Below are 12,255 nucleotides of genomic sequence, written 5' to 3' on the forward strand. Positions count from 1 at the left end.
CTTTTCTAGCTCCACACAGATTTTTGGATTGTTTATTCTATTTCTGTGAAAAATACCACTAGAATTTTAATAGGAATTAAACTGAAACTGTATAGTGCCTTGGGCAGCATAAACATTTTAACAACAGTAATTCTTCCAGTCCATGAGTGTGAGAAATGAAACTTCTAATGTTTAAGTCACCTAGTCTGTATTTTGTTATGGGAGTCTTAGAAGATTAATACAAAAATGATTCAATAATTGGGCCCCTTTCAACTTCTCAAAACAAAAAGGATCACATTATTTGCAAGCAACAGAAACACTGAAAAATTTTATTCTTGTAAGTTTCCACTAGGAAACTTAGGGAAACTCACATTTGTCCATTTAACTGAAAGACTTAACTGACTCTGGAAACTATTTCATGAATGAAGAAAGGGGATGATCAGAGGCTATGTGGACAGTGGGAGAAAAACTGGAAAGACTACTGAACTGGAAACCCCAATGCTCCACTTAGCAGTGGGATGAGCCATAAGAAATTGCCAATACTAGACCACCTCTGACTTACAACAACAGCAATTTCATGAAGTCAAAATAGAAACATCTCTTTTGACTAGCCATTTCATTTTCCTAGGCTTTAGTTACTCATCTACAAAAACAGGTGGTGGAAGTGGATGATTTCTAGAATTTCGTCCAGCTTTGAAATACCAAGGCTACATATCATGTGAGAGTTAGGCAAAAGTGATAAAGTGATGTACGTGGAAATACATCTACATAGTATGAACCCTCCACCTCATGATGCAATTTTCCTCTTCCTGTCATGACCTTCCAATTAATATCCATTACAATTCCTTGGTTGTAATTAGCTGGTCATTAGAGCTGTCTACTAATAGATAGGACTGTCTCCCAGAGAACTTCCTGTCACTGAAAGCATTTAACAGAGTGACTGATTACATATAAAGATTAGACGCCTGCACTGGGAATAAAATTTCACTTGAAATTTTTCATACACATTTTCACTTGAAAATTTCATACACTTGATGCTAGATTACTATCTAGCATCTAGCTAGATACATACTTACAAAATACTTACATACTTACTTACAATTACAAGTAAGTACATACTTACAAAATCTCATTTTTTATCCTCTTAATTTACATAAAGGCTCCATTTACAGGTTCAGTAGTTTTCAAACACATCTACAATCCTTTTGCTTTTAGGTTTGCCATCCTTCTGATCTTTAACAAGGCAAAAATTCACTGGGGAATTGGCATAATAAGTGTATTAAAATTATCTTATGTCACTGTTTCTAACAAGAGGCAATATTCATTGCAGAAGGAATTTCTTTGAGAGGACATAAGTTATAGTGAAAATTTGAGTTTATTTATTGCTTTAAATAATACATCGAAGGGTGCAAAAAGTACAAAACTTCATTTTTACTAAACTACACCTTTGGCAGGTCTGTCATGAAATCAACAAGATTCCCTGTAATTTGTTGTTTGCTGACATCCTGTGCTGTTGGCTACCAGCAGCCACGTCTACAACAAGCAATTGCCACACAGCTGCAAGAAGATTCTCAGAGAAACAACACAATAGGGAGAGTTGCTATTCTGTGCCACCCAAAATCACCACAGCAAAGTTTGGAACATCAAAGCAGCAAGGAAACGTGATTACCTTTTGATTTCCTAGGATGTATCAATTAGCCGGAACACGAAGTCTGAGAAAAAATTCTTTTATAGGCAGAATGAAAAGAAAAAAAATTACCTCTTCCTCAAGTCTGCCATCTCTGAGGGTAGGAGGTATCCCTGGGTGCTTGGCTGTCAACAATTCCATCAAGTTATGGGTAGCATGAAGTCTCTACAAACACACAAAAGGCAGCAATTACGACAGCCAATGCAGTGGACTCTAAGGGGAGAATCTACTATCACTAAGGCATACAGAACACTAACAATGCATTTAAGACCAAATCACCAAATTCTTTTCCTTTAAAAATAACTTGAATACCAACTTTCTTCAGAGTCAGTTTTACTATACTTATCTTAATTCATAATGATGTAAATTTTCAGTTAAAATATATGGTCTTATGAAACATGCATATGTATTTAACAGAGTATGTAATATAGGTAACTTCTTCTCTTATACAAGCACTTGTCTATATGGGGAAATATGAATATGTTCAGTAAGTCCAGTAAAGCAGAAAGGTTGACTACATAGACTTGATTCCTCTTCTGGAAAATGAGTCTGGATAAGCCTAGCAATTTATGATATTATAAAACCAGATAATGAAATACATAAGAAAACAGGGCTGTGACCTGGATCTGTTGAATTTAAGGGCTGAAAAGAGGAGGGCTGGAGGTGAAGATGGTGTAGAATAAAGGAGAAAACGCCATCTTCAATCTCTGTATTAAATATTAATATAAGCCAGCCACCTCACTGCGATGTTGGGTCTGTGATTTATTGAGGTCTCTGCTGCTGTCTGCACAAGTTGGTGGAATGGACTGGGAGGAATACGTATCTCTCTCTGTTACATTTTATCCCAACAGAGCAGAGTGGCTCATTTGACTGGACAGAGTTAGACATTTGGCGGGTTATGTTTGGTCAGCAGGCTAGGTTACTCTGACTCAAAGCAAGAACCAGGCTGACTGATGGTTTACTCTTCACTCTCGAACTCAGGCACACTGGACATACCTTTCACTTTTGTTTCCTTTACTCAGGAGCACAGTATCTTTGCACTTTCTCCTTCTCTCATAAGGTGAACACATTTGCTTAAGGTCCAAAACTTTCTGTAATCCTCATCCATGCATACATAATATAAGGATACTAGTATTTAATTTTCTCTCCTCTTCCCCCTCCCCCATACACTCCTCCTAACACCTGCTCAGACACAGGTGAACATGAGGTTCCGAGGTCTAGGTTCTGAACAGTAAAAAAGAAGCCTTACCTGGGACTCAAGACTAAATTTACCAGGATTCATAAAAGGGACCTTATTTATCATTTAGATAGAGTCTTGTTTATATGATCCACTGATAGAATCAAGAAGAGGATATTTCACACTTAAGTGTTACAATTCAAATATCCAAATCTCCCTAAAAGACCTCCAAAAACTAAATTAAAAGACCATTGGATAAGTATTATTATTACTTAGTTCCACTGCTGAGTGTAACTCAATTTCTTTTTTTGCTGAATATCATGTAAATAAATATGCTGATGTAAATATGCAAAAGTGATAAAACTGATGCCATTCTTTTGAAATACAAATGTTTTGAGCTGCTTTTCTAATGTAGGTTAGGCTTATCTAGTCAGCCTTGTGGTCAATACTGGCCTAAGTAGACAGCATATTAGTGATTCTCAAACTTTTGGGTCTTTACAAAAAGACATCCTGGGTGCTTGTTAAGAGAACATGAATTCTAAGCTTTATCCCCAGTGACTGTGACTCACTCCACTTGTTACCGTTCATCCTCTTAAATATTCAGAAAATTTATTTTACAAAGATCAGACAGTTTGAAACTGTTTAGTTTTACTTACTTGCAGTGAATCCGTTTTGAGTTTTTCCTTGTGTTCCTCAGATGAACGCAACACTTCTCTGTATAGTTCTGCTGCCAAAGCATACTCGCCTGGACAATCAAAATATGTTTAAGGAATAAGAAAATCATGTATTTAGCTCTCAAAGTCATCTAAAAACACCTACTGTAAAAACACAGCATTGATTAGAACTTCCTAATTTATTTTTTATGAAAAGGAATTTGAGTTGGTATTAATATGACTGCCCCAGTAAAAAAAGTTTATAGCACTCTTTCTTGGGGTTAAAATTCCACAGAAATAGAACACCAATCAAATACAATGTTTTAAAATTATGCTAAAAATCAAACTCTAACTTTTAAACTAATGTTTTCTTCTTGTTGAAGTTAATGACTTCCAAGCAGTAGTCATTAGGATGTTTGAAATTAAGGACAAATTTAGGGTACTTACATGTGTTTATAAACAAATATTCAAAACACTACGACCAATGTACATGTACTTCTCAGAAAAATAATGCACTCTTCTTGATAGGTATTGTTTCTGTTGGTATTAGGCCAGAATGATTTACAGTTTATAACTACATTTCAAAAATTTAGAATTCTTTCTATTTCTGGTTATATAATTCACAGTTAGTCTAAGAGATTTATGCTTTTTTTTGTTATACCTAAAAAGTAGCTCATACAAATAAAGTCATTAAAAAAGTATAAAAGCACAAGCTGACAAACTATGGCCCACGGGTCTTATCTGACTGCATTTCTGTAGGGTCTACACAGTAAGAACTTTTTTTTTTACATTTTTAATAGTTGAAATAAAAACTAAGATAGTACTATTTTGTGACATGTGAAAATTACATGATATTAAATCTAAGGCCCATGAATAAAGTTTTAGTGGAACTCAGTCATGCGGACTTTACATACTGTCTGTGGCTGCTTTTGTATTAAAATAGCTGTAATTGTGACAACAATAGTTGTCACAAATCTTACGGCTCACAAAGCCTGAAATATTTACTACCTGATTCTTCCAGAAAGTTTCATTAGACTTCAGTGAAGGAGAGGTGAAACATTTTTAATGGCTCTGAATAATGGAACCTATCTTATCTGCTGCCTGGGGAAAAACTCAAAATCAGTAATTTATACATACAATTAAAATGAAAATCTTAAGTGGCAAAATCATGAAACACAAGGGAGAAAAAGATAAAGAGATGTTCTAGTTTCAGTTTGCTGAGGAAAAAGCTTTTATCCTGATCGTTGCATACACTTGCTTATTTTAAACTTTAAACCAGTTTCATTAATATCATGGATTTAAAATTTAGTCAAAGCCATAATGAATATTCCATGTATATATGTGTGCCTGATGATTCAGACTGTAAAGAATCTGCCTGTAATCGGAAGACCTAGGTTTGATCCCTGAGTCAGGAAGATCCCCTGGAGAAGGGAATGGCAACCCATTCTAGTATTCTTGTCTGGAGAATTCCATGGACAGAATAGTCCATGGGGTTGCAAAGAGTCGGACATGACTGAGTGACTAACACACACACTCTCTCTCTGTTAAAGCTGATTCCATACACGTATATTTTATTGTGGTAAAGTATACATAAAATAAAATTTACCATTACAACAATTTTTAAAAGAGTGTAGTCCAACAGCATTAAGTACATTCATATTGTTGCACAAAACACTTGCTTTTATACCACTGCTTTATATCTAGTTCTACCAGTTATTTAATATAAAGCTTTCTAAAGCACACATTTTCACAGTTTCTGACAAGTCGTCTAATCTCTATTCATTTTTATAAAGCAGATTACTTTCACAATAATAAAGTTGCATTATAATGTAGGAGTAACACAATTATCTTCACACAATGAGCTCTCTTTAGCTTTTCAAAAGACATATGGATTCTATTAATATTTATACTGTCATTTATAAAGAATAATTCATTTAACAATTTTCTCTTCATAATTATTATACTTTTTAAAGAAGGTTCAATGACTAGACTATAATAAAAGCAGATGAAACTGAGCTATTCATTACAATATCTGTTTTCTTTTCACTGCTTAGTAAAAAAAAAAAAACGATTTTTTATAGTGAAAAAAATATATATTTTTACATCTGGGAAAGACATAAAAATATCCATATTCAATAAGCTATGCAAATATAAGCCAAATATGGAAATACCCATTCTTTGCCACTTGATGGCACTAAATATATTAACAACTACACAAATTGTACTGGTTTGATACTGCCAAACTAATTTTTTCCAAAAAAACACATGTAGAAATGAAAAATGTATGTGATGATCAGGAAAAAAGCTTTCTTTCTCAGAAAACTGAACCTAAAACTTCTATATTATATATGAGTGCGTGTGTGTGTAGATAGACACACACATATATATTTTATGTATATAGTACACAAAATCGAAATAACATCATGTTTTTAACACCATAATCAGTGAGGACCTTAAAATATACACTGTATATCATATATATGTATATTTGCATGTAATATGTGAATCCCTTTAGAGTTTGATATTAATTTTAGATTTCATTTAGAAGTCATCTCTTTACTATCTGGTCTCTAATATTAGAAGAGTTTAAATTATATAAGTTAAATATGTGATGTTACTTTTAAAAATGTATATTGTTTAATATACTACTATGAATTAAACTAGAAACTAAAAGTAGTTAATCCCCCACAGTTAAGTTTATAATTACAATTAAATGAGAACAGAGATACCATTTATGAACGGACTTTCTAATAGGAATTCTTCTTAACAATCAGCAATAGTTTCCAGCCACAGACAAATATCTATGGTGAGAATGCAGTGGAAACTCCCTGAAAAGAGCAGCGATGCGCCTCCTGCTACATCATAGCGTGGTATTTTGCCACACAGGAGCCAGTCACACACTGATCCTGTCAGAGTGCTGCAGTGTTTGGACAACGATAAGATGAACAACCCTCCCCCTAATTCCCATATTGTGCATAATTTCACAGCAGGGGTAAAGAGACAAGTCTGACAAGGAGACTAGAAAAAAGGCCAAGTGAAGAAATTCATTTATTGTCTAAGCTTCTGAGTCATAACAACACAGAATAAAATGAGAAATGCAGTTCATAATCAAGTTGGGAAATCTGAAATTTATTACTGTGACCATTTACAAGTGACATATCACTCAACATCAGAAATTTTTGATGGTGAGTTGCAACCTACTATATAGTTAATAATATTGAGGTTTACAAATGCCTATTTGATAAAGAAGAGGACATAGTATAATAAAAAAATTAAATATCTGATGTGATATCAAGAGATCCAGGGCAAATTCTTTGTCACTTTCTAACTGTAATCTTGAGAAAGCAACTAAGCCTTCTGAACCCATTTTCTCAAAAAAAATAGGGATGGTAATGACTAAACTATTGGGCAATCATGAGGATAAAACAGAATATATATATATAATAGTATTATATATACTATAAAATGCTTATAGAAAAATGATAATTTTTCAGATATGAGGCTAGATTAACACTTATTTTACTGCATTATTTTTAGTACCTAAATCATAACCAGCACACAGCAAATACTCGAATATCTGTTGGGAGATTGAACTTACAAGTGATACTACTTTGTAAGTCAGTGACCAACATTCACTTGAATGTGTCAATTTAACCATTCTGTTTCTAGGCATTTTGGTTGTTTCAGTTTTCACTGTTTTGGTTGTTTCGATTGTTCACACAAAAAAACTTCTAAAAGTGGCAATGTTTGGCGAAAGCATATTGAAACTTCTGTTTTCGCAAATGTTCTGTATAACTGCTCTCCATTAAGTTGGACCTATTTAAATTATGATTAATACTGTGTGAAAGTGTCTTTCTGGGGAGACTCTGATTCACATTATAACTAATCTTCCTCATTAAGCACTGAGAAGAATTGAAGACAGCAAAGCATCACCTTCTACCTTTAATGATGTGGATGCCTGCTAAGCCATTGAGGGCACAGACTAGCTGCCGATGGGCCTCTTCACATTCAGTGCCACACTTCTTCTGCAGGGATGTCAGCAGCTCCTCCATCGTCATGGTGCTACAAGAAAAGGCGGGTCGTTCAGAACCAGAAAGAAGACTCCAAGTGAGAGAATAATATTACATAAGATCAAGAGTACCAGTCTCTTACAGAGTCTTTGTGATCCTTGATATCTGTTTACCTCCATTTTCATCACTATCATTATTAGTTTCCTATTCTAGCAAGCTTTCTTTTGATCCTCTCCTTCTTTAACTTTTTCTCATTTCAGTCAATGAAGAGCAGAACTAGAAAAATCTTCCTAAAGTGCAAAGTGGTGGTTGTGGTGGTGAAGTCGCTCAGTCGCTCTGACTCTTGCAACCCCAAGGACTGTAGCCCGCCAGGCTCCTCTGTCCATGGACTTCTCCAGGCAAGAATACTGAGTGGGCAGTCATTCCCTTCTTCAGGGTATCTTCCCAACCCAGGGATTGAAGGCAGATCTCCTGCACTGCAGGCAAATTCTTTACTGTCTGAGCTACCGGGGAAGCCCCACAGCAATTTATATACCTCTTGTGAAATATATCATGTTTTCTTTACCTTATAGAGAACTATAAACTTTGTCTGATGGCTCAGATGGTAAAGAATCTGCCTACAGTGCAGAAGACCTTGTTTGATCCCTGTGAAAGGAAGATCCCCTGGAGAAGAGAATGGCAACCCACTCCAGTATTCTTGCCTGGAGGATCCCATGGAGAGAGGAGCCTATCAGGCTTACAGTCCATGGGTTGCAGAGTCAGACTTCACTTTGTGACTAACACTTCCACTTTACACTTTCACTAATCTTTATCATTGCTTTTAGTTACATAAAAACTGCTCAAAGGCAAGGATAAGAGTCAAATTCCTCTTTATATTTCTTATAGCACCTGAAAGGATATCTTTTTAATATCAAGGGCTTAAAAAAAAAAAAAAAGAGGCTAGTTCCTATCACAGTTTGATGAACAAACAAATTTTCTGGGACAACAGAGTACTGAAAGGAATAATCAAGGAATATAGCTAGTATAATTATAAAGAAAATATTTAATAGGAATATAATTCACCTCATTCCCTGAAGTCAGAAGCAAAAAATATAACGCAAAATGAACAATTTCATATCTGGAGTGCAGCAGAAGACAAATAAACAAACAAAAGCCCAAAAAACAACAAAACCCTTCAACAGTCCTAAAAAAATGTTCAAAACCATGAAAATAATTTTGATGTGATTCTCTTTCACAAATGGGGTTCCATATTGAAGAAAAATCACCACACTGCTAAAAACAGATGACAACTTAGTTCTAAGACCCTGAATGAAACTGTGTGCTAGGAAGCTAATTGCTTTAATACTGTCCATGCATGCATGCAAGCTAAGTCACTTCAGTCATGTCCGACTGTGCGACCCTATGGACAGCAGCCCACCAGGCTCTTCTGTCCATGGGATTCTCTAGGCAAGAATACTGGAGTGGGTTGCCATCTCCTTCCCCCAGTAGTGTCTATTACTACTCTATTATCTCTTACAGTATAAGAAAACTGATAATAAAACCTTTTCTGGAGTGGCAAGAACTCGCCACGAACTGCCTGTGGGTGGCAGCAGGCCTGCCGGAGCCTCAGCAACGGATACAGGATGGAGGTGACGGTCCTTCTGTCCAGGCTGCTGAGCCTCAGAGCCCAGTCGGAAATCTTCCTGAGTTTTACCACTGCATCCTGGCAGCACACCTCATGCTGACGGTGATAGAAGTGTCTTTCCACTGGAGAAAAGTGAAGCCAGTGGGTTTCTTCTGTCTGTGGGGGTATCTGGATCTAAACAGAGGAGGAAAAATAAAGTCACCTGGAAATTTAACTTTTCACCCCAACTCTGCTTTATCTTAAATTTTTTCCTAATACCCTTAATCAATAAATACTTATCCTACTGACTTGGTCAATCACATCTTTCTTTGCAGACCTCCACATTATCTTGGCAATAAAGCTGTAGAGGAAATGAGGATTCTTCTTGCAATAAGGACGATAGAGAAGTCGAACCCACCAGTGTTTGAGACAGTAAGGTTCAACACCGAGAAATACCACTAACCCGAAAAGATCTGAAAAGAAAGAAAAAAAGCACGTTGAGAATACAGATAGTCTCTGACTTATGATGGTTCGACTTAAAATTTTTGACTTTACCATGGAGCAAAAACAAACGTTGTTAATAAATAAATCATCAAATCTGATTTCTCTCTATAGTCTAGCAGAGTGACTGTTAACTGGGGTGGAGTGTGCGGTTCTGCCCACTGGGGACCCTCGGCCATGACTGGACACAACTGCGGGTGTCGTAGCTGCGGGGACACCACCAGCATCAGGCGCGAAAAGCTCAATATCCAAAATACCCAGAACAGCTCCTGATAAAAATGAATTACCTGACTCAAAATGTTAACGGGGCTAAGGTGGAGAAACCATGGTCTAACACAAAAAGAAAACAAATGAGACTTCTACTTCCAAATACAACATAGTAAGTCAGCTGAAGAAGCTGAAGTTGAACGGTTCTATGAAGACCTACAAGACCTTTTAGAACTAACACCCAAAAAAGATGTCCGACTGGAATGCAAAAGTAGGAAGTCAAAAAGCATCTGGAATAACAGGCAAATTTGGCCTTAGGGTACTGAATGAGGCAAGGCAAAGGCTAACAGAGTTTTGCCAAGGGAACCCACTGGTCATAGCAAACACCCTCTTCCAACAACACAAGAGAAGACTCTACACACCAGATGGCCAACACCGAAATCAGACTGATTATATTCTTTGCAGCCACAGATGGAGAAGCTCTATACACTCAGCAAAAACAAGACTGGGAGCTGACTGTGGCTCAGATCATGAACTCCTTATTGCCAAATTCAGACTTAAATTGAAAAAAGTGGGGAAAACCACTAGACCATTCACGTATGACCTAAATTAAATCCCTTATGATTATACAGTGGCAGTGAGAAATAGATTTAAGGGACTAGATGTGATAGACAGAGAGCCTGATGAACTATGCACCAAGATTTGTGACACTGTACAGGAGACAGGGAGCAAGACCATCCCCAAGAAAAAGAAATGCAAAAGAGCAAAATGACTGTCTGAGAAGGCCTTACAAATAGCTGTGAAAAGAAGTGAAAAGCAAAGGAGAAAAGGAAAGATACACCCATTTGAATGCAGAGTTCCAAAGAATAACAAGGAGAGATAAGAAAGCGTTCCTCAGTGATCAGTGCAAAGAAATAGAAGAAAATAATAGAATGGGAAAGACTAGAGATCTATTCAAGAAAATTAGAGATACCAAGGGAACATTTCATGCAAAGATGGGCTCAATAAAAGACAGAAATGGAATGGACCTAACAGAAGCAGAAGATATTAAGAAGAGTTGGCAAGAATACACAGAAGAACTGTACAAAAAAGATCTTCATGACCCAGATGATCACGATGGTGTGATCACTCACCTAGAACCAGACATCCTGGGATATGAAGTCAAGGGGGCCTTAGGAAGCATCACTATGAACAAAGCTAGTGGAGGTGATGGAATTCCAGTTGAGTTATTTCAAATCTTAAAAGATGATGCTGTGAAAGAGCTGCACTCAATATGCCAGCAAATTTGGAAAACTCAGCAGTGGCTACAGGACTGGAAAAGGTCAGTTTTCATTCCAGTCCCAAAAAGGCAATGCCGAAGAATGCTCAAACTACCGCACAACTGTACTCATCTCACACGCTAGCAAAATAATGCTCAAAATTCTCCAAGCCAGGCTTCAGCAACACATGAACCGTGAACTTCCAGATGTTCAAGCTAGATTTAGAAAAGGCTGAGGAACCAGAGATCAAATTGCCAACATCCGCTGACTCATCAAAAAAGCAAGAGAGTCCCAGAAAAACATCTATTTCTGCTTTATCGACTATGCCAAAGCCTTTGACTGTGTGGACCACAATAAACTGTGGAAAATTCTGAAAGAGATGGGAATACCAGACCACCTGACCTGCCTCTTGAGAAACCTGTATGCAGGTCAGGAAGCAACAGTTAGAACTGCACATGGAACAACAGACTGGTTCCAAATAGGAAAAAGAGTACGTCAAGGCTGTATATTGTCACCCTGCTTATTTAACTTATACGCAGAGTACATCATGAGAAACGCTGAGCTGGAGGAAGCACAAGCTGGAATCAAGACTGCAGGAAGAAATATCAATAACCTCAGATATGCAGATGACACCACCCTTATGGCAGAAAGGGAAGAAGAACTAAAGAGCCTCTTGATGAAAGTGAAACAGAAGAGTGAAAAAGTTGGCTTAAAGCTCAATATTCAGAAAACTAAGATCAAGGCATCCAGTCCCATCACTTCATGGTAAACAGATGGGGAACAACGAAAACAGTGGCTGACTTTATTTTTCCGGGCTCCAAAATCACCGCAGATGGTGATTGCAGCCATGAAAGTAAAAGACACTTACTCCTTGGAAGCAAAGTTATGACCAAACTAGACAGCATATTAAAAAGCAGAGACATTACTTTGCCAACAAAGGTCCATCTACTCAAAGCTGTGGTTTTTCCACTAGTCATGTATGGATGTGAGAGTTGGCCTATAAAGAAAGCTGAGCGCCCAAGAATTGATGCTTTTGAACTGTGGTGTTGGAGAAGACTCTTTGAGAGTCCCTTGGACTGCAAGGAGATCCAACCAGTCCATCCTAAAGGAGATCAGTCCTGGGTGTTCACTGGAAGGACTGATGTTGAAGCTGAAACTCCAATACTTTTGGCCACCTGA

The 12,255-nt window shown here is 37.0% G+C and overlaps 1 protein-coding gene across 4 annotated transcripts in view; it reads right to left on the reverse strand.

Moving 5' to 3' along the window:
- SHPRH (SNF2 histone linker PHD RING helicase) overlaps positions 1-12,255 on the reverse strand; it is an 83,740-nt gene that overhangs the window by 44,710 nt on the left and 26,775 nt on the right. For all 4 annotated transcript variants that reach the window (XM_043457006.1, XM_043457007.1, XM_043457009.1 and 1 more), the window contains 5 exons: positions 9,419-9,582; positions 9,048-9,304; positions 7,437-7,558; positions 3,500-3,588; positions 1,739-1,831 (listed from right to left, as the gene is read on the reverse strand). In XM_043457006.1, coding sequence (XP_043312941.1) covers positions 1,739-1,831; positions 3,500-3,588; positions 7,437-7,558; positions 9,048-9,304; positions 9,419-9,582 — 725 coding nt within the window. The remainder of the gene's footprint in view (positions 1-1,738; positions 1,832-3,499; positions 3,589-7,436; positions 7,559-9,047; positions 9,305-9,418; positions 9,583-12,255) is intronic.

Source organism: Cervus canadensis, chromosome 33 (genome assembly GCF_019320065.1).
Source record: "Cervus canadensis isolate Bull #8, Minnesota chromosome 33, ASM1932006v1, whole genome shotgun sequence".
Taxonomy (NCBI): domain Eukaryota; kingdom Metazoa; phylum Chordata; class Mammalia; order Artiodactyla; family Cervidae; genus Cervus; species Cervus canadensis.